At 40.5% G+C, this 25,618-nt stretch overlaps 3 protein-coding genes across 3 annotated transcripts in view; 2 read left to right on the top strand and 1 right to left on the bottom strand.

Moving 5' to 3' along the window:
- Positions 1–882: 882 nt before the first annotated feature.
- Positions 883–16,139, top strand: LOC117584114 (estradiol 17-beta-dehydrogenase 11). Its single transcript, XM_034272866.1, has 8 exons — positions 883–1,409; positions 9,964–10,117; positions 10,194–10,318; positions 14,130–14,240; positions 14,332–14,457; positions 14,526–14,647; positions 14,754–14,870; positions 15,751–16,139. Exons 1-8 carry the CDS (start codon positions 1,167–1,169, stop codon positions 16,010–16,012), a joined length of 1,260 nt encoding a protein of 419 aa, XP_034128757.1. The 5' UTR covers positions 883–1,166; the 3' UTR covers positions 16,013–16,139.
- Positions 16,140–16,492: 353 nt separating this feature from the next.
- Positions 16,493–21,294, bottom strand: LOC117584113 (integrin beta-nu). Its single transcript, XM_034272865.1, has 6 exons — positions 21,124–21,294; positions 20,983–21,059; positions 20,530–20,719; positions 18,669–19,419; positions 18,414–18,609; positions 16,493–18,353 (listed from the first exon to the last, which is right to left on the bottom strand). The coding sequence occupies exons 1-6, from the start codon at positions 21,206–21,208 to the stop codon at positions 17,256–17,258; spliced, it is 2,397 nt and encodes a 798-aa protein (XP_034128756.1). The 5' UTR covers positions 21,209–21,294; the 3' UTR covers positions 16,493–17,255.
- A 1,224-nt stretch (positions 21,295–22,518) lies between these two features.
- LOC117584131 overlaps positions 22,519–25,618 on the top strand; it is an 88,209-nt gene continuing 85,109 nt past the window's right edge. Inside the window, exon 1 of the mRNA XM_034272885.1 lies at positions 22,519–22,539. The gene's annotated coding sequence lies outside the window, so the exon portion shown is untranslated. The remainder of the gene's footprint in view (positions 22,540–25,618) is intronic.

Genomic DNA, 25,618 nt, shown 5'->3' with positions numbered 1-25,618 from the left:
TAAGGTTAAATGTCTCATAAAAATGCTGGGTCAAATTTAAATTCTCTTTGATGTGAATGCACTCAAGTAATTTAACTTTTTATGCTCTTAAACGGATTTTAAAGTTAATTAGTATTCTCCGAGACTTCTCCGTCGCCGTCCTTCTAATGCAGCTGTTGATAAGTGCACAAAGCAACAGCAGAAATATACTACTGCACTTTAGCAGCATAAATCTCAATTAATTTTCATGTCTAATGAGAAACAATTAGGCAAACTGCAAACCAAAGCAAAAGGCAACAACAATAACAGTAAATTACACACAAACCAAAACGAAATAAATGAATAGCGACAAGCGAAACATCGCTTAAGGCAGCATAAGAATGAAAAGCAACAACAATAAGCAGCAGACAAGAGGAAGATTAGGATGGGTGGCCGAAGCTCTTGATACGCTTAATGATTAATCGTTGCTATGGAAGATATGCATATAAAATTGCAATTTAATTCTCTTTGTTAAATCATCTTCAGAAAGAAAGGAGTTTCCTTTACCTTGAATTATATTGCAACATTATTATGAATGAGTGCAGAAAATCCAAACCATAAAGACAGAAATCGTTGTCACAGATCATTTCAATATCGTTATATATCCACTGCTCTGGGTAGGGTATAACAAGCAGCTCAAATTGAAGCTGAAGTCGAAGCTTCAGCTCAAGCTCTATGACGTCACAGCCAGAGGCGCGAGACGAGACAAAAAGCTGAGCTTGAGCGGCGATCGGCTGGCAGAGCGCGATCAGTAAGCAGCGCAGCGCCGTCAGCTCCAGCTTCGAAGTCAGCGTCAGTCGCCAGCGTCGTATATCCAATAGCGCGCCAAAATAAGAAGTCGAAATTCATTCCTTTCGAGCTCCACAACGTTCAAATTCGTTTGCTACGCTCTCGAGAGCGGACGTGCCGTGCGGACTAAATCCAAAAGCCAAAACAAAACCTCAGAGCCCCAAAAATACACGAAATAAACCACAACAGCTGTCTTTGCTTGCGGTTGCGTTTCGTTTGCATTTAACATACGGAAAAAAATTACGAAAAGAAACGTACAAATTATTGCCATTTCAAAATCGTTTAGTGGTTCTGCTCCAGAGTGAAGTAAATCTAACAAAAAAATAAAATCAAAATAAAAGTGCAAAAATCTGTGAAAAATGGTGAAGAACAATAACAATCTAATGGCTGACGAGCTACCCAATGGAAATGGTCTGCCGAATGGAAATGGTCTACAAAATGGAAATGGACATGGTCTGCCCAATGGCAATGGTGTGGTCCATGGCCAGGAAGCACCAGTAGCACCTCCTGCCACTGGGTGGCGTCAGACTCTATGGAATAGCTGGGATGCCTTTGCGGACGTGGCCTGGTTCATCATCTGCTGTCTAGGATTCATCTTTCAGGTAGGTTCCATGCTTGACCACACGTAACACATCTTATTCAGATGCGATCTCATGGCCAGTCGGACAGTCAGACTTTTGTGTGCCTATAACTTTGCCAGGGGGTAAAACCTTCTGAATCTCAAACGCTTTTGTTTACAACTGATTAATTAACAACAAATGAAGGTTAGATTTTGGAGGCTGAAGCATAGATAACCATAAACGTAGTGTAGACAGTTTAGAGCTTGGGTTTCCATGCTGTTTGGGCGAGGCATGTGGGGAAAATTAGCTTGCTGCTCGATTGGATTGCATTTCTATGGCAGCCTCAGAAACTTGCTCATATATTATTAAAAACTTGTTATAATTACATAGAATTACGTTCTATTGGGTTTTATTGGTGTGGCTTTTCCCCCACTTAAAGTTAGTTTAATCTGAAATTTCCCACTCAAAGTTAGTTTAATCTGAAATAATTGATAGAAACGAATCCAGTATCTAAATATTTGTGTAAAATGTTGACATCTGTAGTTCTGATATATTTTATTCCTTGCCGAAATGATAATACCCGCTGCATAGATTTTTATAGTCTTAAATCCCACTTGTTTCTTTCGCTTAAAAGAATTTACCTTCGTGTGTTTGAGTCATTTAGTTGATTAGCAACATTGTGTGATTTATTGAGTGCCATTTACCTTCAAACATTCAGAAAATGTGTCAATGCTGCCAGAAATACACAGAACCCAGCCCCAGCTCAAGCCATTCGCATTGCGTGCTAAAATAATGAACGACAACATTTAAGTTATTTAATTAACTGCCAAAAGGATGCCCTCTCAGGCAGGCCACTTGTGTGATAAATGGCCAAAAGTAATGGCCAATGCCGATGGCAGCACGTGTGACGTTTAATTGGGGCCATGAAAGAGATTTAAAGCATTAAGATCAGGCGGAGACAAGTTTTCAGATGCTATCTGTGATGGCATGTCTCAGGGAGGATGAAGAATCCAGTTAAGGGACGGACCCAAGATGATGTAAAACCAGCCTGCGAACGATGTGAGCTTATTGAGTGAGATCATTTATTTTGATTTACGAATATACATATTTTGAGATAATATGATCAAAGGAGAGCATACAGCATTCATGAATTCCAGTTTAAGAAGAGGCAGAGGCGTTTTTCGTTTATAACTTAATTTGCTTTGAGTTATGAATTTACTTGTACTTTTGTGTGAGAAAAAATAAATGTGTAAAAATAAATCTTAATGCTTCAGTGTATGTAAAATTAAATACAGGAACATTAAACTTTGTTACGGTCTTGCTGGAAAAGTTACAAAACTAGTTCTAGATGCCATTAGAAAATTATCTATTAATATCGAACTACAATTTGTGTAGGTTAATAAACAATTATTTGAATTTGCACCGCCAGCAATTATAGTTAACAATTATTTAATATTCATTAATCAAACTGAAGCTTAAAATATGCAAACAGCAGGGTGAAGCAGCAGTCAAGTCATAGACTAAGACTTAATTAATTACATGCAAAACGGTCAAGTGAATTGGCAAAATATCGAAATAAATGATTAAATTCATTAAACTATTAATTTACCCTCAAGAGTGGATTCCAAAGAGGGCTCTGAGGGAATTATAAAATTATAGACCTATATTGAGAGATAGGCAAAAGAGTGGCTAGCTACAAGTTGCCTGGCAGCTGACACGCTAAGTGGTTTTTAACTAAAAAGACGCATAACTAAACAAAATAAAAAACAACAAAAATAAAATAAAAACAATTTCAATTTCGTTGCATAAGATTCCTCGGTGTTTGTGGTAATTATATTTTCACTTTACCGCAAAAACCAAAAGCCCAAAGAGAGACCTTTTGTGTGTGTCGCTTCCAGGCAGAGAAAGATATGATCGTGAAATGTGTGGCATGAATGTAGTCCCTTCCCCCGCTAACCAAACTCTAACCGTATCGTGAGGATCATTATGCATGGAACTGCATGGCAAATGGCAGGGTGTACTGAAACAAGTGACATTTGCATGCCAAATGCAAAAACCTGACGCTCATTACCCTGAGCAGCAGCAGCAGCAGCAGCAGCACTGAGGAGCGTCTCTAAAAGCCAGCTAAAATTTGCATTTCAATTTAGTACATTTTGTAAAACCATACGGGGGCTTTACACGACAATGATTCTAAAGATCTGACAGGGTTGAATGAGTTGTCGTTTGGAATACCCTGGACATCAAATGTGGAAAAGTATGCAGTAATTGTGGGAATGTTTGTAACGGATAAAGAAGAGGTTTTGGGTACATCAAAACGAATCGATCATGAATGCGAAAACACTACTTTAAATTAAATTAAACTTACACAGTCAAAATGTCATCTCCAACTCGTTGTAAATTCATTGAGGCTTTACGCGATGACAATTCCGCGGGCTTGATCGATGGCTGGAAAATATGCAAATTACCCATCGATGGTTGTGATCAAACTAACAATCGTTGAACCGGGGAGGAGTATGTATCGATAGGGTATTATTAGATGGATTTATGTCATTGCATTCTCTAGTATTTGTTGCAAACAAAAGACTTGGGCAACAAACTTTTGCCGAAAGTTCCACCTACAAAAGATTGGCCAAAAAGGGGAAAGAGAGTGAGTGGCAAGTAATGAGCCAAGTCGGCAGGGGGAGGCTAGGTTATAGCCAGCTGTTTGTTGCCACTGCTGCCGCTGCCGCTGCTGCTGTCAACGTCTGCGTCGGCGACTGCGTTTGGCTTGTTGACCCAGTTCAACTTTTGCATTTTGCCGGCATTTCGTGGTGCGGTGGTGTTGGCTGCCGCCACTTGGGCCACTTGGGGAGCCTGTTTTTATTAGCCACCGCTTGGGCTAGCCGCAAGCCTACACAAACACACACACACACACACACACACACACATGTGTACAGATACTTGTGGCGATGTCTGTGCCAGCAGCAGCAACAACAACAATTTCGCGGGCATTCATTTGCTTTCGTGTGTGGATGTGCAAACGCAAACGCAATTGAAATTGAAAGTGTTTGTTGTTGCGGGGTGTTTGGATGGCTGATGCGTTGTCTTACACATACCACAGCCTCCTCGGCTACCCCACTGCTCCGCGGCGAGCCAAAAAGCTAACACAATTTGTTGGCTCAAAGCTGAAGCCGGTTGCAGGTTCATAACCCGCAAGCGGCCTTGTGCTTTCAGCCATGTTACGGCTGTCCATGCGGCCGTCTGTCTCTCTGTCTGTCTATATGAAAAATGGGTTATGGGGCGGGCGTGCCTTGTCAAAGTCTACATAATATCTATAAAGTAAAAAAAATTAAGTCTCAGATGGCTATAAAAATATGAGTAATATTTTACTGAACCGTTAAATCACAGACGAAAATTCCTGGAAAATATTTAAGATAATTTGCAATCTAAAAAGAGGTGATAAAGTTTTTGGGCAAGAGTTTGTCGGAACTTTGTATGACAATTTGGTAGTTAGAAAATCTTAAAAAATTGTTTATGCTCTGTTCGAATGCGATTGTTTTTTTTTACTTCATATAAATATCTAAAAATAAACTATAACGAGTTTTATTCAGGAAATAACAAATTAACTACACTGCGGGTTACTATTACACTTATAATTATTCTCTTTTCTAGAAAAATCAGTCAGCCTCCATTCAATGACAAGTTTTCTTACGTGTCAGTCATAAATTGTGGTTTAGTATTCAGGTTTAGGTCATAAAATATATGCAACAACACGCTGACAAGTAAATATACTCGTATGCATATATTCTTCCAAAGAGAAGTAGAGATTTTTCCTTTTTTTTTAGATTTTTCTTTGATATTTTACTAATAAAAAATGATTATACAATTTTCTAAGCAAAATCATACGTTATAATCTTTATTATCTTATTTACATAGCCTTCATTTAATTGTATTTTTTAATATATTGCTAAAGTAATCTGCGGTTTTATGCCACTTCTGAGCAGTTATCTTGCAGGTGTTTGGAGTGCTTAAATTATATTTTTTTTTCAATAAAAAATGCATGTTGACGGCTTGTCTGTGCTTTAAACTAATGCCTAAACCACTTTGATATGCCACCGGCTAATCACTTGAGGTATCCGTTTGTATTTCCATGTGGCAAAAAAACACCTTAACACATATCCGTTGTGGCTGGCAAATTGCCACTCGAACCACTCGAACCACTCGAAAGATTGCAGTGGAATACCACTCATTGAGATCGCATAGAACTGATTGGCTCTGACTCAAAAGTATATTCATAAATAAAGCAAATACTGCACACTGCACACAGCATACACTGTCAGAAATCGCTATTGGGATGCTAATTTTTCACAGAGCCGTAAATAAAGTTTGGCCTTCGCCAGCAATCGATGACAGGGACCACCCGCCTGCAATAAACCTGTGGAGCGGGACACTGAGAGCGGTTGGTGGCTGTTAGCCAAACAAAACCTAAAGTGCAAAATCATTGGCCAATTGGCTATAAGTGTTTCAAGTGTACGAGTGCCGCCATGTGTCTGGGGAGTACACACAATGCAACGGGCAACACAGGCTGGCAATTGAAGAGTTGTTGTTGGGGGTTCAATTTCAGGTTTATGATTTTATTCTGCTTCAACTTATTTTTGCTGTGGATGTGCCTATTGCAACTGTCTGTGGCAAAGAAGGTCACTCATACTCAAACAGAGGGAGCCGGCCAATGCATGGTTGCAACACAAAAACACTAGCGCTTACAACGTTTTGTGGCAAGTTCGTGCCTTTAGTCTTTTGTTTGGCCATTTGAGCCACACTCGGACAGCACTCGGACCGCGAACTCACTCAAGATTTTTGATACTCTGAATACTTGGGGTGGGTTTAATGATTGGGTTAAGTGATTCATATTCCATAAATAAAATGGGCACCTTAATATTCTTTTTTATGTATGGTTATGTTATGTTTTTAGTAGCTTAATTTCTGCATAATTTTGTCTGGTTTTGCTTAAAGACAACTTGGCTCTGATGAGTTTTGGAACCTCTACAGTATATAGCCACATTTTATCCACCAGTGCATACAAAATTCGTTACATTCAACTCAGTGCCACTGCATTTTGTTCCACTCCACTCATAAAGTGACCAAAATTGGAGCCAATTTGCAGTCAGGTGCGAGTGTGAGTGAGTGCCATAGACTATGTGCAGACTGTTTCGAGTGCTATCAAGCTCTGGGGTTGGGCAAGAGGCTGTTTGTATGGATGCATGTAGCTGCCTGCCTGGTATTCAGTTTCACTTTCAGCTGGCTCTAGAACTGTACAGCTTAAAGGTAAGGCAGGCAAGCCATGCGGCAGGCGGCCACTACAGGTTGTTGATATTTTTTTTCGCAATTCTCTTCGAACCGGGGACCTGCCGACACGCCACACAGAGACAAATGCCGAGACATAGTAAGGAGCGGCGGCAGAGAGAGAGAAACAAGTTTGTCCAATTTGCTTTTGTCTTCTTAGTGGTAAGCACCATGCAAACATTTGATTACCAGGCTAACGATACTACATGCACATCCAATGATGTCGATGATGATGATGAGGATGAGGATGGGAAATACCCCCAGACGGCTTTAACGCCTGAGAAGTCGTCTCTGCGGAGACAGACAGAGGGGTAGATGATTGCTACGTGATGCAGCAATTTGGTATTTTGTGTACCTTTGCCCACTTTGCATATTTATGTTTGCATTTTTGCAATCCAGAAAGTCGAAGAGGGAATTTTAAGCCACGTTAATTAAGATCCCAAGACACACTAATGAGCTAAACACTCAAAATACTTGAGCAAACTAGAGCCATGGAGAATGTTTTTTGTTGCTATTATTGCCTATGATGTTTGCTCGATTTTACTTAATTAAGAGTTCGTAGTAATTGGAAGGGGAATTGTTCTTGGAACCTGGACACAGCTTCCTACAAACTTTATTGTTGCTGATGGAAATATTCTATGGTTGAAATTAAGATTTCAAACCTTTTAAAGCTACATAAAGAATTTCCCCTTCACAAAAGCAAAGTTAATGATAATCCCAAGCTGCCCAATAATTGATTGCTTTAATTTTCTAGCCCTTTGAAGGTCAAATGACTGATTAATATTCCATTTCCCACAAATAGCTTACAAATGACAAGCGACCTTCAAGTCGGAACTCCAATCGATTCAAAGTCAGTGCATCGAAGTTCAAACCGATTTGATTTGGTTTTCCGTTTGTCTTACAAAGGTCAATGCGTTGGGAACCTTGACAATCAACAAGAAACAAAGACCAAACAGACAGACACAAGGGAGACAGATCAATAAAACCTCAGCATAATGCTGACAAGGCAGGTTTCATAGATCCCAGGCCCAAGCCCAGAAACTTGTAAGAAAACCAACCAAAAATTCTCAAATGATTCGGCTAAAAGCAACGAACAACGAAACGTGTCTGCAATATTTACATTTATGTGAACAAAAAGCTCCATAAAAAAGTTTCCACCACTAACTGAGGCGGTAAAATCTTTATCTCCTTCTTTTTTTGCCAGCCAAGTTCCAAGCCGTTTCAATTTGCATATTTTTCGGTGTATCTTGTCATAAAGAAATCGTTTGCTCTTATTATGTTGATTATCATATTATGCATAAATTATAATTGTGCTGCTTCCTGTCCGCGTGGAGTGGAATGAATTCAAAGCTGAGTTGCATGTTAAATTATGTGACAAAATGTCTGTCAACGAGATGGCAGCAGCAGCAGCAACAGCAGCAACAGGAAGGGATAAAGGGCCAGCTGAAACATACCAAAGCAACTCATCATCATTGTTGTCTGCCACATCAGACAACATGCCCCAAACATGCCTTCCTTTTGATTAATTTTTGTATAATTTATGTTACTTTGGGGGGAAAGAAAAACTTTGCAACTTTCAAGGAAGGATTGAGACGAAAAGATACCTAGTAATGGGATTTACTTGGCGTGGATTAGGTACATAAATATCGAAAGGGGGACTGTGTAAGTGAGAGTGAAACATTTTTAAGCTAGGGAAATTAATATCAACAATCTATAGATTTGGGTTTGATTGGGTTCACCGCTCATCTCCCTAATGGATCCTTATCGTCTGACAAACTCATATTTCCCATATGTGCTAGGTATCCAAGAAAAAAAAGCACATTGTTGCGACACATTCATTGTTAATGTCAAAATAATTGGACACGCTTGCCAGGCTCGGACCCAGAGCCCAGTACCCAGATCCCAGATCCCAGACCCAGACCCAGGGCCAGGGCGATGCCCAAAAACTCGATGCCCCCTCTGTCCAAAGGCCAGTTGTTTCCCTAAGCGGATGAGGCGAATTTGCTGGCAACAAGTTCGCGTGTGGCATGAAAATTTATGGGACGCTTGCAACACAGAAAGTGCTACTGTGTGCCACCACCACCACCACCACGCCACAGCAAAAAATAAAACAAAAACATGTTAAATATTAAGTTTGTTGCTTGAGTCTTTTGTTTCTTCTGTTTGCCTCGTTTTTGTTTTATGGCTGCCACTGGGGGCGTGATAGCCATAAATTTTGACAGCTTATTGACACTAAATTGACATGATAAAAAATGTTGCAAATTTAACATTAAAAAAAATATAAACACGACCCACATGTAGATATGTTTCAATTAATTGTGTGGCAGCCGCTCCCACAATCGATTTTCTTTCATTTTTGTGCCTCTTCGCTTTGCGGTCTATTAACATGCACTCGTCAATTGCCGCAAACAAATGCTCGGATGCTCTTTACAATTTTACACTTTATTTGTATTTCCTTCCTGCCGTTTTTTTATGTAAACTTTAAATGGGGTAAACATTTGCGCACGCGTGACTTGGTTTTTCGGTTCGGTTCGAGAGCATATAGGAAATGAAATGAAACGAAATGAAAGGAAAACAAAAGACTTGGCCAACAACAAAAGGTATTTGAACATTTTTAGAGCATTTGCGGCTGATTTATGGTTTATTTTGTATACCTACATATGTATATATTTATGTATTTATGTGGTTGGGGGAAATTGTTTATAAATATTTAATTGGAATATATGAATGTTGATTTAGAATAAAAGTAGAATGGGGAATGACGTCAACAGAGACTTGATTATTCTAATGGTATAAATATATAACCCTAATCAAAAGTTTGTTGCCACTCAGATACTGAAAGTAAATAGGGAAACAGAAATATAAAATATGCACAGTCATCTAAGAAGTTTGAATTTAAAATTTGTATGCATTTGGCATGGGAATTCATCACAAAATATAAGCAGGCCTTAGCTACATTTATTAACGTCAATCAACCGTCAATTAGATCTTGAGGAAATGCATTAAACATATTTCAACGCAACTTTTCTTAATGATGTATTCAGAGAATTCTACTTCCAAAACGTGTTTGATTGCAATTAAAAGCATTCAGTTATATGGATTTTCATGTTTGTATTCTTTTGAGAGAAAACTCTTCAATTATTATTTAATTAACGTTTCATGACACAGATGGCATCGAATTCATTAAGGCACTTGCTAGACACTTACTTTGCAACATCCTTCCCGTAATTATAGACCAAGCTAATTAAATTCAATTTCCCTTTTCGTATTGCAGGACCTGTACTACATTGTCTTTGGCTATCCCGAAAAGGAGCTCAACACAGACATTGCCCTGATCACCGGTGGTGGCAATGGCCTTGGTCGCCTGCTGGCCGAGCGACTTGGAAAGATGGGAACCAAAGTCATTATCTGGGACATCAACAAGAAGGGTAAGGGTCCTCGGATCACTAGCTATTGTTGCCCATGACATCTATTCAAATAATTTGATAATAATACCAATTGCAGGCATTGCGGAAACCGTTGAGATCGTCGAGGAGGCGGGCGGCTACTGCAAGGGCTATGTGGTGGATATATCAAAGAAGGAAGAGGTCTACAAGGCGGCCGATGTCATCAGAGAAGAAGTCGGTGATGTAAGTATTACAAAGAAAGAAGACAGCGCGAGAGAGAGAGGAGGGAGATGGGCTAGGAGGGAAGATCCGTGCCGCAATTGAAGCATAAAAGTCGTGTAATTACTGTTTACAGTCGAGCGCCTAATGTGGCATCCGACTGGTCCTCATATAATTGTTTGTTGAGGGGCGTTTAATGGCTTGTCTTCTTGGCCAGAACACAGCACACAGAACCCTTCTGCTCATCCTCAGCAAAAGAACACATGTAAGACGGTGCCGCTGCCACACCCCGTTGCAACACATTTATGCATATTCATGTCATAAATTTCAACCGAAGTCGTGGTCGGGGTGGGCTGAAAAAAAGGGGGAAAAAATGTATATGCATGAGCGCATCGTCATCGTTGCGGCAACCTTGAGAAATTGTTGCACATAACACAAACTACAAAAAAAAGCAAGATAAAAAACAAAAACTAGAAAGAAAGGCACGTGTTCAGAGTCGAGGATTAAGATACTCTAGGAATGAATTTGTGGAAATACCTAAGGAATTTAGTGTGGAAAAAGTGGGACTACTTTGATTTACATTTTGGGGAGTTGTAGAGATAGAACCAGATTAAATTCCCACTGTCGTTCCATTAAAAGTAAATTCCTATATTCCTTTCGATGTTCTGTAAATTCTGTATCAGATTTTACAGAAAAAACTTCGCTTACTGAAAACGATGAGCCTACATTTATATAACCCTTATATAGGGTATACAAAACACCAAAGAGAAGGTATGTTTAAAAGAAGTAGCCAGGTCCGGTCCTCTGCAAACTGGTTGCCACCGCTTCACCATCGCATTCGCATTCGATCTGCTCATTTATCACAATCTGGGCCAGTCTCAGCGCCCATCCCATGACATGGCTGAGCCGCCACAATGTAGCTGCTACTACTTGAGAGACTCCACTGCCACTTTTGCCACTTCTGCATTCAAATTAATTGCAGGCGGCACGAGTAGCAACATCTTTGCTGCTAATTGCAGCTCAAACTCCCCCCTTTGCCACTCAAAACTGACTTGCAACAGGCCGAAAAAGATTGCTGCCACAAAATGTGACTGAAGACCTTTGTTTTGCTAAGCTCTTGTGATTTTTAACATTTTTATTTAAGTCAAACATTTTTCTTGTTGCCCTTTTGTTTGCTAATTATTTTGGTAATACATTTGTTCTATCAATTAGAACCTGTACGAGTACTTGCGGGGAGTATGTGATGTGCAAATACATATCATATTTGAGGAGCTTTGCTAATGAGGAAGACAGTCCAGTCAGGGTTGAGGTAGTCCGTTAATTACGAACAAATTAAATTTAAGGAAATAAATAAGCAAACAGCTGTGTGTAATGTTTGTTTGGAATTCCAGGTATTTTGAGATATTTGATGAGGGAATTTTAAAGTAAAGTTTGAATATTGCTTAACCAGTTGATAGAGAACATTATTAGCGTACACATTTATTTACTCTTACGAAGGAATATTATCCCCTAAATGCCAGCACTTTTGTTAATCTTTCAGCATTAAAAAAAAATGTAAAACAAGACGAATTTATCTTCTATATATTCCCCATTCTTCATAGCAATAATTTCCATTTCTAGGCCTGATATTTTGTTGTTTAATTGCTCCAAAAACGATTTGCATAACAACCCATAATTTAAGAGATTTTTGATGCAAGGCCAGAGTCCAATTTCATAATAAATATTTACCGAACTGACACAAGTTCAAAGTAGCAAAAATATAATTTCAGTTTTGAAATTGTTAAAATTATATCAAAAGTTCAAGCATAAAAATGCCCGCAAACCCACTAGAACGAAATGGGAAGTTGAAGAAAATTAAACAAAGCCAGCCTTCTGAAAGAGTTATATAATGACAGCCTCAAAAGCGTTGAACCCGAAATTAACAAAAAAAAATGGAAAGATGGGAAAAACAGTAGCAGACAAGAGCAGAAAAACAAAAAGCAAAACAAGTTGAAAATGAGAGAAGGAAAGATGCGATAGCTGAAGCTTAAGATACACTTTAGATATATAAAAATGGAAGATAAACTGATCCAACAAAAAGCAACAAATGCCTCTTTCTAAGGACGGAACCCTTAGGGATCATTGGGTCTTACAACTTGTCTTGATTCCATAATTTAAATCTTCATAGCAGCAAATGAATACAAACTAATTCACATAAGAATGGATGGAAGGATGGAAAGTGGAAAGTCTTCTCCAGAAAGATACGCCATATAACCCTTTTCAAGTGTATAATATACACAGCATTCAGCTGCTTAGTAAGCCATGCGTTATGCAGATGACGCGCAGCTTTTGTTGCCTTTTTTTTCAACTTTTTTTTTAGAGTTTTGTGTTGTTGTTTTTTTCACTACAACGAGCATTGCTTGGATCTGTCTGAAATATAGCATTTAATATTTTTTAATGGCCTGGCGATGTTGTTGGGGGGTTTTTTTGTTGTTGCCTTAATTATGCGGCTGCCACTGTTTTGTTTCTGTGGCTGTTTGTATCTTAATGCACGCCTCGTTAAATGTTTTTGCGTGGTTACAGCAAGAAGATTTGAAATCGCTCATACGCAATGTATGACCCACGGCCCTGCCCCACACTCGAATTTTGCACTTGAACCCGCCCTCAAAATCGGATCATTATGTTTGTGCACTGCACTTGTTGTTAACTTATTTAACCAGCGGCAAAATCAGCAGTCATATACCTGCCGAGTAAGAGGCTAGAGTAGCTCTACGATTACGACCAGATGGTTAACTGCCAAGGGAGCGACGGGCGGATGTCGGCCAGACAGTCGGCTGGCATTCGAGCATTTTACATTATTCGCAATTGGACCTTGACATGGCTCAACTTTTGTTGAAGGATTTCACTTGCTTAAATTACATTTTAATTCAAAGTTTGATATGAAACTAAATTTGGTAATTTGTAAATACATTTCTGATATGTGCGCGTGAAACTTTAAGTCAAGTTGAGGCAAGTTCTGCGAGCAGTTTTTGGTGCTAATAGAAAGTTCTATTGGGCTTCATATAATTTATTGAAATGTAATGAAAAGATACTTAATAAATTGTAATTGTCAGAACAATTTCCTATATTTATTTCTCTGTTTATTTAGAAGTCTCTCTGTAGACACTTAATTCTTCGTAAAGACTTAGTATCAAAGGTTCAATTATAATTGGATAATTCTATAATTATAGGGGCTTTGTTCTGCTTTTAATAGAACCTTCAAACGTTGCATGTTTTGGGTTGTCATCGAACTTCAACGATCTCAAGGCCATTTGGGGTTTTTGTTTAACTGTTTAAATATCTTCTTAAGTCTTTGAAGCGTGTAGAAGAACTGTTGGACAACAAACTAACAAAAATGTTTATACCAAAGAGGATGTAAGGGAATTCACTTTTCTTCAGTTTATGTTGACACAATTATTTATTCTATAATGCACTTAATTCCATATCAATCGTTTCCTAAACTCTTTTTGGGTTTCGAAATTAGTTAAATATTTCAACATACTTCTTAGACATCTAGCCCCACATATTTCGTAACCAAAATTAAACTCGGACAATAAATAATGTAACTAATGACCATGCGAAACCCCAAAATCTAAAACCCGTCAAGGCTAGTTACATGTCTCTATGTACGAGTATGTATCGTGTGTCTAGGTGGTCAAAACAAGTTGAGAATATTTTAGTTTAGTTATTGCAACAGACTTTGCAAATGTTTCGCAATATGCTAATTTTTTGGCAACATTTTTGAGCCAAGATTTTCTGTTAATTAAATGTGTTTCCTCTCAGCTCACACTTGTTTTTTGCTTGCTGTTCCTTTCAGGTTACTTTGCTGATCAACAATGCGGGCGTTGTCTCTGGTTTGCATCTGCTGGATACGCCCGATCATTTGATCGAACGCTCGTTCAATGTGAATGTTATGGCACACTTTTGGGTGAGTTGAACGAACGAACGACCGAACGAAGGAGCAACCGGACAGGTTGAAGAATGTTGAGTCTTGATACATGATATTGAAATTCCTATAGACGACAAAAGCGTTTCTGCCCAAAATGATTGAGAATGACCGAGGACACATTGCCACAATTGCCTCGCTGGCCGGCCATGTGGGCATTAGCAAATTGGTCGATTACTGTGCCAGTAAATTTGCTGCGGTAAGTGTTCCACAATCACTTCGACTCCCCTGCCCACTGTCTTGACTCTTGTTGGTCGATAATTACAGGTTGGCTTTGATGAGGCACTGAGGCTGGAGCTGGAAGTCCTTGGCCATACGACCATCCGAACCACCTGCATTTGTCCCTTCTTCATTCAGGCAACTGGCATGTTCGACGATGTGAACGCCAGGTGAGTGCCATGCTCAATCTTTCTCTCTCTCTCTCTGTCTCTGGAGAGACTCTGGCTCTTTCTGTGACTCTTGACACTGACATTTTGAATTGCTAAATGATTGCAGATGGGTCCCGACTTTGAATCCCAACGATGTGGCCGATCGTGTCATTTCTGCCATCCGAAAGAACGAGAAACTTGCCGTGATACCTGGCTTCCTGAAGGCCCTGCTCTCCCTCAAATGGTGAGTAAACAAATGGGTTCTCCATTTAAATTTAAACACAATCATTTGGCTCCCTCTCCCCACTTAATTAGGCGCCATAATGCTTGTAAAAGGTTTTGTTCTCCCCTAATGGGTCTCATCAAAGCGAAATACTTGACTTGAATATATTAATTAAAGTTTCATTGTGGGTCTCTTGTGGTTGAGTATTTTGCAACTGGTGAAGTTATGTGGGGGATCTGTGGGTTAAGGAATGAATTTGAGTGTTTTCTGTGTCTCTTATTGAATTTGTGTAAGGGAATAGCTTAAAGCATTTTTATTTATTCAAATACTTCTATGATTTAGTAGTTTTATAAATATGTCTTTCCCAAAGTAGCTCGAAAGATAAGCTTAATAAGTCATCCAAAAAAAGGTCACCAAATCAAGACACTTCCTTGCGGGTTGACCTACTTTCTTAACCTTATTTCCTCTCCCAGTTAGAGTCCTGAATCTACAACTATCACCTTTATTTTTGTTATCTCATTGAAGAACCATAAATCATGTTTCCCTAAATGGCCACTACTTTGCTCTTTAAACATAAAGTTTTGTCTGTGTTTGTTCTCCCATTAAAATGTAAGAATTTCTATTCCAAATTCAAAGCATGTCCCTGTCCGCCAACCCTCCAAAAAAATATGATAGAAATCCCAGCCTATTTAATAGCTGCTCACTCATCTACCTACCCTACAAAAAAACGAGAAAGCGCACCCCCAACCATGGGGAACTGGACTTTGCCCCTGCCCTGCCGAAAGCAACCTCGTAACATTACCATGCCTAATGGTCTTGCTTTAATGTGTTTCTCTTTAATAATGCATATTATTTACCTTTACCTGAACTCTGCGTTTTTTTTTTTGTCTTGTTTTTGCAGGACCTTCCCCTGGGGCTGTGTGGGTGGTTTGCTGCGACGCCTCGTGCCCGATGCCTCACCCCAAGGTCTGCCCAGCTCCATTGGTGGCGCTGCCACCGCTGCCTCGAAAGTGAACGCCAAGTCAAAGTCTAGTATGGCCACAAACAGCGCCACCGCGGATATGGCCGCCCTCGATGCGGAGCTGAGCAGCGTTACCCTGCCGGCGAAGCCACCCTCGATGTTGATTCAGCGCACACCATCGCTGGGGGAGCGCGTGCTCTAAACAGAGAATCCACAGAGTACCCAGCACAGCATCCCATTCCACACTCAAGGTTTCCCTTCCGTGTTCTGTGTGTGCCTTTGTGTGTGCATTTTATGAGCGTTACCGCGTTATGGAGTTACGAGCATGTGTAATTGAATTTTGTGTTTTTGGCATTTTTCGGGGTGCACCTACACACGGGCCAAAGGAGCGCTGGTCCAAGCATTTGGCAGTGGTGTGGTTTGAGGGGTTGAGAACAAACAAATAAACCATTTACTAAATCTAAGCTACAAATCTAGTGATATTACATTTAGTTAAAGCGTGTGAGAGAGCGAAGGTAGTAGATACTTACTGACGTACTTACGGGGGAGTGAAAGCGTTTAGTCTTAATTAATTCAATTGTATTTTTGTATAAACCACATCTCTAAGAACCTTATACCACATAAACACATACATATACTGGCAGGATCTTAGATTACATTATGATAATACGTTTTATTTGCATTTGCATTTGCCGTTTTGCCGTAGTCATTCTTTAATTAAGTTTCCACCTCTTAAGCCATTAATTCTTAAATTAATAAATACTTTTGCTAAATGGAATTGTTATATTTTGAAATCGAAAATATTAAATGAAAGATTGAACTTGTTGGTACACGAAAATAGTTAGTTTAATTAGTTCATACATTTAATAATAATTATTGTCGAAAGATTTATCAAATTTAATTCCATAAAATATATATCTATAAAAACAACAAAAATTATAAAAAATACAACAAGTTGTTTTTTTTTTTTGGCATGAGCTGGGAAGAAGTTAACCTTTGTAAATACATTTTTTAAAGCTTTTTCTTGTAAGTCCAAGCATTTTTACATATTATGTACATGTTTACATATTATGTACACGTGTATGTATGTGCGTCATGCTTGTGGACTTCTGCCGCCACTTCTTCTACTCTCATTAAATGAAAGTTTGTGGCTCTTATACTTATAGAAATACACAGATATTATAGCCTTAAAGTAATTTCGAACTGAAGGTTTCATCCATCGTTTTTTGTTCTTAATTATCTGTTCAAGAGTTGCAGTCGAGGCAGTGGTTACTATTCATATTACATAAATACAATTGGCTTATCTATGTGTCATATTTAACATATGAAAGATACTTATAAATATGTCAATAGCTTGATCGTAATCATTTCCCTGCGAACCCTAAGCAAAGACTACTTATTTTCATGATCCTCTGACTCTTTAGAACCCAAACTAAACCCATCGATCAACTGGCAAATGGATTCTCATCAAACTTCTCACTCAATACCCTTGGGACTTCATAGCGTCCCACGGGATCGCGATAGAGGGGATTCTCCTGGCGCACACAATTTTCCCGCTCCTGCTCGAAGCGTGCAAACTCGCGGGCATCCTTGGCCCGGATGCACCAAAGTATGAGAAATATCAATAGCAGACCAATCAGCAGAGTGAAACCAGAAATGAAACCAAACAGAGCGACATAGTCGAGGGGTTCACAATTTTCGGCCTGTATGGAGAGGTAGTTGGCATGATCAATCACCTGATAGCCAAAGTAGCTGTCGCATTGTATGCCATGCTTGTTGACGATACGCACCAGGCAGCGGACATCCGCCTCCAGTTCGGCCACAAAGGAGTAGGTGAAGTGCTCCTGCCTGTCGATACTCGTGCAGATCTCACTCAGATTGTCGCACGCCCCCATGCCCTGTCGCTGCTCGATCAGGCAGGTGACACACGGCTCATAGAACTGACACAGTTTGTTGTCCTTCTCTGGATCGATCTCGCAGAACTTGCCCAGGAACGGCTCATCGCAGCTGCACTCGCCACAGTCGCAGGTGCCACGCTGGGAGCACACCTCGCCCGTGGGCCCCAGGCAGGCGTCGGTGTCCTCATTGCAATTGCACCGCGTGCCCGACCAGCCGTACTTGCAGACGCACGTGCCACAGTAGCAGTCGGCTCGCTGCTCATCGCAGTCCACGCACTCCCGGCACTCGCAGTAGTCTCCCGTATAGCCAGGATCACAGCTGCAGCTGCCACAATCGCACTCTCCATGATTCGAGCAAACCAGGGGGGAACGGCTCTCATCGCCCTTGGGTTGGCGGCACTGCAGCAACAAAGCCTCGTTGGTGGTGACATTCGTGGCATCCGTGGGGCATGTGCAGTAGGTGCCCGTCCAGCCCTCGTCACACGTGCACATGCCGCAGTGCAGATAGCCCTGATTCTCGCACCTAAAGCGTCGATCCTCGTTCTCAGGTTCGGGCTCCTCTTGGCAGGGACAAGGTCGCTGCAGCTCCACATCCAGATCCATGTACTCATTGAGAGAGGTTTCCTCCACGCGGATTTTATGTGTCTAAAATAGAGGAAAGAATTACAGAAGATAAGCTGAAGTTTCCATGGCCATTCCGCTTACATAAACACCATTTGAGGGATAATCCTTGAGTGTGACATCCACATAGAATTCAATCTCTTTGCCCAGGCTCAGATTGTTGCAGTAATTCCGCTTAATGAGCTTCGGGAATTGTCCAGCACAATCCGTGTAGTATTCCATGTGGATAAAATCCGGACTGTTGTCATCGAATTGAGTGCGCTTGATCAAACTCTCGTAGCTACAATAAAAATCAAATGAAAATATCAAAAATATTTGATGAAATTCCCTTGTGCGAACCTTTTCTTAATCAGTTCCAATATATTCGATGAATCCGCACTGAGTATGTCCACATAGCTGATCTCCTTCATCAGTGCACTCAATTCACGATATGTGCTGACCACCTCCTTGGTCACAGCAAATATCACATTGATCTTGCGCCGCAGTAGCTCTCTGTAGATCTCCTCCAACGATGGATAATCATACAACAAGGAACCCGTATATTCGCCTGCTCCATTCAGGTGACACTGGCGATCGTTCCGCTCAATGATGCCCGCCAGCAGACCATCGCCAGCCAAGTGCATAAACCCATCCGTGACAAGGATCACCACTTTACGGGCCTGTTGCTGCCATCCGATCTCTTTGGGGCAGACAATTACCTGCATAAGGGCATCCAGTCCACCCTCAAGATTATCCAGATTCGCGGTGATCTTGCTGCCAGCCACTGCGGCTGTAAATGCTCGAATATCTTCGGTTAGGGACAGCTGATGCCGATACCCATAGGTGGGCTCACACACGCCACCCACGGGGGCACAGGGATTCTCCTTGTGTTGAGGTAGAACCATCGGCACCGTGGGCTTGTCCGCGAATGAGCCAAACCCCAAACGATAGTTGTCTGTCAGATTGCGCAATGTTTGTGTTAGCTGTGCGCCCAATTCCTCGAGTGTCTCCTTGTCGTCGCGCATTGTCCAGGTCAGGTCCATGAGCACATACAGGTCTAGTGGATTGTTGCGTGCCGTTCGATACCGCAACTTGAGGCGTTGCGTGTTCCCTAGGGACAAGGGAAGACAACAAAGGTTATAGATTATTATGTGTAAGTGCCAGTCTGGTTTATGAGCTGTTTTACGATCTGCCACATCTGCATAAAATGCGCACAGGGCCTGGTTCTGCTCCTGATTCCCTTTCATTACCACTTGTACCTGGATAACACCCTTGAGATAAATGATTGGCCGTCTTCCTTAAGCGTATTATTTCAGACTTGAAACCTTAATTGATGCTCTTACATAAATGTATTTTTAAACTTCGGACTTTATTCAATCTCGAAAATAAACGATTTAAATGGCCATTCAATTGATCATTGGGCAGCTGGCTTTCTTGAGTGTGCCACAATGCTTTGAAGCCTAAACGATCGACCGAAGAACCCTAATTGAAATGTAAATGGAAGCTCATTTAAAATAATCCACGAGGTTTTTATTTCTTTGGAATATCTTTTCTTTCTTAATTGTATTTCAAGTCTTTTAAAAGTGAAGATTCTTGGACCTGAAAAGAGGTAATCTCTTGGGAATTGGTATGTTCTGAGGATCATTGAGTTGAGCTGCAGGATAACTTATTTACATCTGCATTGCCTTTGAATCTTTAAACACATTTGACTTCAAATTACATTGGATTTTTCACAAAGATGCCAAGAAGAGGCTGGTTACTTGCTACCACTAACCGAGAGGAGCAGTTCCTCTGCGTAAGAAATTATCATTTAATACCACAATATTCCGATTTGCACTCTATTGATAAACCCTATCATGGCACTCGACAAATCGGTTCAGTGAACCCAACAGCGGACTCTCCCCTTAACCAATAGAGGGAGAGAGCGAGGTATTCCCACGCCTAATACACGTACAAACACCCCGTACAGAGCACACAGATGTGACAACCACAAAATGCTGATAAGCGAAACAAAATGTTCAAAATGATGTGGAACAAATCGGTAGAGCAAACACAACAGCCTAACGAATGAGAAGGTACAAGCAGAAGAGTGACACACTTGATAGAGCCATAAAGGAGGGAGCTACCAAAACAGAAAACACACACAAACAAGCACAACGAACAAACTGTTCCATTTGATAAATTATTGGATAAGATAAGACCAGCTTGGGTGCACTCATACCTTTGACCAGCTTGAGGTAAGCACGCTGCGGCGTCACCTGAACCGCTTGATCATCGTTCGCCAGATAGTCCTTGAGGGGACGCTCCTGCAATAGATCCAGCACCGGTTGATTCTCGTAGATATCATTTTCGCTGCAGTTAAAATTCTGGAGTTGAGCGCGCGTCAAGCAGCGATAGCGCACCTGATAGGTCTGTCATCGAGGTAGAGAGAGAGAGAGAGAGAGAGAGAGAGAGTCACATGGAAAAAGGTGTTAGTGGTTGGTTATATTCTGCATTTCTGTACGAATGACATCATTAAAATAATTGTAAACAAGTAAAGTATGATACAAATCGTAATTAGGAATGAATCATATCCTACTAGAATCTTTCTTCCGTCTTAATGAATATTTCTCTCACTGTAGTCAGGGTTAGTTCTATGTTGACTTGAGTGGGATGGGTGCTAAATGATTCTCACCTCGTCCGTGCACCAGGCACAATCCAGATGGGACCCCAGACATCGCTCACAGCTGTCCGCGTGCATGCATTGCTCGTCTGCCAAAGAGAGCGCAGCGAGTGTAAAGAGTGCAGGAGAGAGAGTTATGTAACGGTAACGAACCAATGGAAACAGCTGTGATCTCCGTTAGCATCAATGAGAGCGCCAACGCCAACAACAATACACCTTGACCGCTGACTAACGGCATATTTCCATGTGTGTTTTTTTGGTTTTCTCACTTAATTATAATTTCGCGCAAATTTTCCAAATAGAAAACAACCGTTCGGCGACACAAGCAAACCGCAACTAATATTTTTTTCGATACGAAAAGCTCTCTTCTACTATTATCTTATCGTGTGAGTGAGTGAATGAGCAGAGGGGTGGTGGAGCGTGGAGGGAGTGAATGTGACAAATTTGTAACTAAATCAGAAAATGGCACACAAAGAGTATCGGCGATTAGAAGAGAGTTCATTATCACCTATCCAAAAGGGGGTCATTCTCTTTTTATTGGATAACAATTGTTTAAGAGAGCGAACTAATGAGTGATCAATCGGGTGGTTGGAGGAGGATGTCATGGGAAATCTAGTAATATTTTTCACTTGCCTTTAAATTAGTAAAATATAATAGTTATTGTATTATTTTTTAATACAATTCAACGCGTTGCCCTTGAGCTTGGAGAATTCCCAGCTAGCATCAATAAAATAATAGATATCTTTTTTGGTTTCGCGCGCATGTATTTCGCATCAACTAGTTTTTTGTCAGACACAAGAAATACTGCATCAGAAATAAATACAAACTTTTACCAGGCAGTATTTTATTTGTGGTACATTTTTACTCACAATTGCGTGGTACACTCGAGCAAGGGCCGAATATTTCCTTTTCCAATTTTGGAAATTCACAATGGTATCTGGCAGGAGAAAATTTGTCTTCCCTTTTAACAACAGCATAAAACAGGAGAGATGTTCATAGACCTTTTAGCAACAGGAGGTCAACTCCTTGGGAAATTTCCTTTATATCCATTCACAATAACAAAATGTACCCGTTCACAATAGAAACAATTGCACATTCACAATAGACAAGGCCCATTCACAATGGGGGCTGTTTTTTCCGTTCCTTCATTCCACCAATCACCCATTCCTTCATTCCATCAATCAGTCAATTTTTCAATTTTCGTTCGTGCGGAGGCAGAATCCGCGTCTCCCGTTTGTTTAAATATAATCTGAGTGTTTCGTGCATGAAGCTGTTAACAACCTTAGGACAATTACATATTTTTTATCTACCGCGCGTATTTGTGTAATTTAACTTTTTCAACTAAAAACGAAGTTTGGCAGTGAAAATTCTCAGCGTCGCCGGTTTCGTCTCTCGAATTTGCGTCGTTTCGCGCGGTGCTTGCGTTTTGTTTATATTTTTCACGCGTATCGTCAATCCGGCTGGGAAATGCTCCACATAAATGTTTATTAAATAATATTCATAAATACAAGAAATTGGGAAATCCTCTTGTCTGTTCGTGTGTGTGTTTGTCTGTGGCATCTGTTTACGGTGAGTGTAAGAGAGAGAGAGAGGTGAAGAGTAATTGTAATTGCAAAGGCAAAGTGCGGCAAATAAGTTGTAAGGTGAAGAAAAGTCATTAATAAAAGGAAAGCAATATCAAGAGAAGTGCAAATACAAAGTATGTACATCATGTAACAACAAAGGGGATATAAAACAGCAGAAATTACAACAAATATCAAATACTACAATAAAGTATACAACAACAAAGTAAAAAGGAGACGGAAAAACGGCGACGCCGACAACGACGCTCAGCGAAAAAGGAATTTTTTTGTGTACTACGTCTGCCGAGCCGCCTCTTGTTTTTGTTGTTGCTGGTGCGCTGGACTTCGGATGCTGCGACGCTGCTGCTTCTATTAGCTCTAGAATGCGACGCTGCTGCTGCTACTAACTTCGACAGCGACGCCTGGCGATGTCTGCTACTGCCTCTGCCCGCTTTGACTTCTATTAGAATTTTTGTACCTGTCTTGACTTGGCTTTTGTTCAACATTGTTTCTGTACGTGTGTGTGTCTGTTTGTGTGTGTGTACAAGTGTCTGTTTTGTGTGTAAGAAAGGAAAATAAGCGAAAAGAGAAACAAAAACAATTGCTGAAAGTGAAAAAGTTTAATTTACTAAATAAGCGACGCTGGCAGAGAGCAAGCGGCAGCGGCAGCGCTGTCGCCCACACTCTCACTCTCAGGCAGCGGTGTCTCACGCGGATTTAAGGCGACCGAGGGCCACCCACTCCACTCTTAAATACGCAGCGCTGTGCGTGTGTGTGTGCGTTTGCCTATTTTTTCGCCATTTCCACTGCACACGCTGTTTCGTGTTGGATTATTGGATTATAACGGGAACAGGCCCAACAACACGGAGAGGAGCACAAAAGCGGATAAAAGAGGCTGTCTAAGTCCTTCGAATAAGAGCGAGAGAGTAAGGAAAGAGCAGGAGGAAATAGAAGAAGAGGCGTACAGGTGTTTATGGAGCGGTAATTGAGGAGGCGTTTTCTGGCTAGGAGGAAAGGCGACAGCGAATGCAGCCAAGCAGAAAGGAACCAAACGGTAAGTCCACAATATTTCATAATTAAAACAAAAATAAGCAACTATAGCGAACGGGTTTCTCTGGGAATGAGTCGTCCCTCCCCAAAATAATTTCATAATTAAAAGTATCTTCAACTGTTTTATTCCTTCGCTCCGTTGTATCTCTCTCTCTTTCTTTTGCACATTGAAACCATTTATTCTAATGACGCTTTTTGGCCGATTCTAATCTGCTGCACATAAATTTCTGGCCCCAACTTTAGGTGATTTATAGCCTGTCGATGGTCGTCGTCGTCGCCAGATCCTAAAGCCTGTCCCCAGACCTCAGACACACGGATACCAACGAGAGAGAGAGATAGAGACACTGAGACCCCCGCCCCGACCACAGCAGGACAGACTGGTGCCACGCCGTCGGTCGCTCGTCGTCCCTGAGCTAATGTACGCGTCTCTTCAGATGCCGCGGATTAGATAAAAATTCTCAATTTATGCGTTGCGCCAGTTGCCAATTGCATGCCCCCATGCCCAACCAAAAATGGAGTGAACCAAAATAAAAGAAAGAAAGGCAGAAACTTTTGATACACTTGGTGATGGTTTTCCATAACATATTGTTCCAAATGTATTGTAAATACATATGTGAAATACAACCATAGATTGTTGGGTTTCTAGATTATTCAATTATTATTTTTCACCCAAAGTTTCCTTTTCAAATAGTTGAAATAATGAACCTCTTTTCAATAATCCCCATACCCTCTTTTAAAGAGTATCACGAATGAAAGAAAACTTGTCGCCAAATACTGGGAAATGGCATAGATATCGTGCCTGCCTCCTTTCTCCGTACTCCTACTCCTCCTATTCCAAAGTCCAGTTACCAAAGTCCAGGTCTTAGTGCCAGTCTATCATTCGAAATCATGTTCCAGCGATAAGGAATTATAGAGAGGAGAGGCCACAGACAGAGAGCCCTGGTCATAATTTACGTGATTTGACTATCTAATATACTCGCTATCCATCTCTTTCTCATTCCATATGTAAATGGAGAAAAGAGAGAGAGGAGGCTAAGGAAGAGACAGAGACAGCTAAAGGAAGCACAGGAGGAATGACCTCTTCACTAAATGAGAAAGAATTAGGTGGCGAAAAATATAATATGTAGAGGCAAACGAATAATGCGAATGGATGGCTGGACATTTTTTTTTTTGTATCAGCCAAAACTTTGGAATAACTTTTGAAAAGAAAATATTTCCTAAACATTAAGTCTTGGAATATTTAAGGAGAGATTCGAAAGAGCCCTTTGGGTGGAAGTTTTCCTAGAGACAGGAAAATATTATACAATAGAATATTTAATAAGGCTGAATTTCAATTTTGATTTTGGTTCAAAGAAACAACAAAGTTTATGATTACTTTAGACATATTTTGGGAGAGCTTAAGGAGAGCTTTAGGAAGAGAGTTCATAAAAAAGAAATATATAAAATTAAGTGGCGTTTTTAAGGGACATTTTAGAAGTCCATTTAAAGATGATTTACAAAAATTAATCTCAGAAATGAAAATAATCTCTCAAATAAAACGATGGAAATCCAAATGATTAAAAGTAATCCCTAAAATCCATAAAAATTCCTAATACTTGCCTTTCATTTCTGAAGTCATCATAAATTCCAAACCCAAACAAAGAAAAACTAGCTACCTCAGTTTGCTCCCATTATAGTTTCCCAACCATTTCCCTTTAGCCTTTGTCCAGTTCTTCCTCAGGTATGGATGGGACTTGTGCGCTTGAAAATCCGTACCATTTTTGTCATTTATTGTTTTTAATAGTTCTAGAGTGTGTAGGCTTAGTCTCTTTCCATTACTCTTTGGGGTCTCTCTCTCTTTTTTATGACACATCCTCGCACGAACGATAAAAAATCTTTACGGCCAAACGTCGGGTACTTTTGGGTACTGCATGAGGATGGGATGGCTGTTCAATAGCCGACAAAAAGGTAGGGAGGGAAGGTAAGGGCAGGAACCCCACCTCATAAAGTGGAAAAGTGTCATAAAAATTAGTCAAGAAATCACGCTTGACGTTCCG

This window comes from Drosophila guanche, unplaced genomic scaffold (genome assembly GCF_900245975.1).
Source record: "Drosophila guanche unplaced genomic scaffold, DGUA_6, whole genome shotgun sequence".
Classification (NCBI taxonomy): Eukaryota; Metazoa; Arthropoda; class Insecta; order Diptera; family Drosophilidae; genus Drosophila; species Drosophila guanche.
This window is presented reverse-complemented; position numbering and strand designations above follow the sequence as displayed.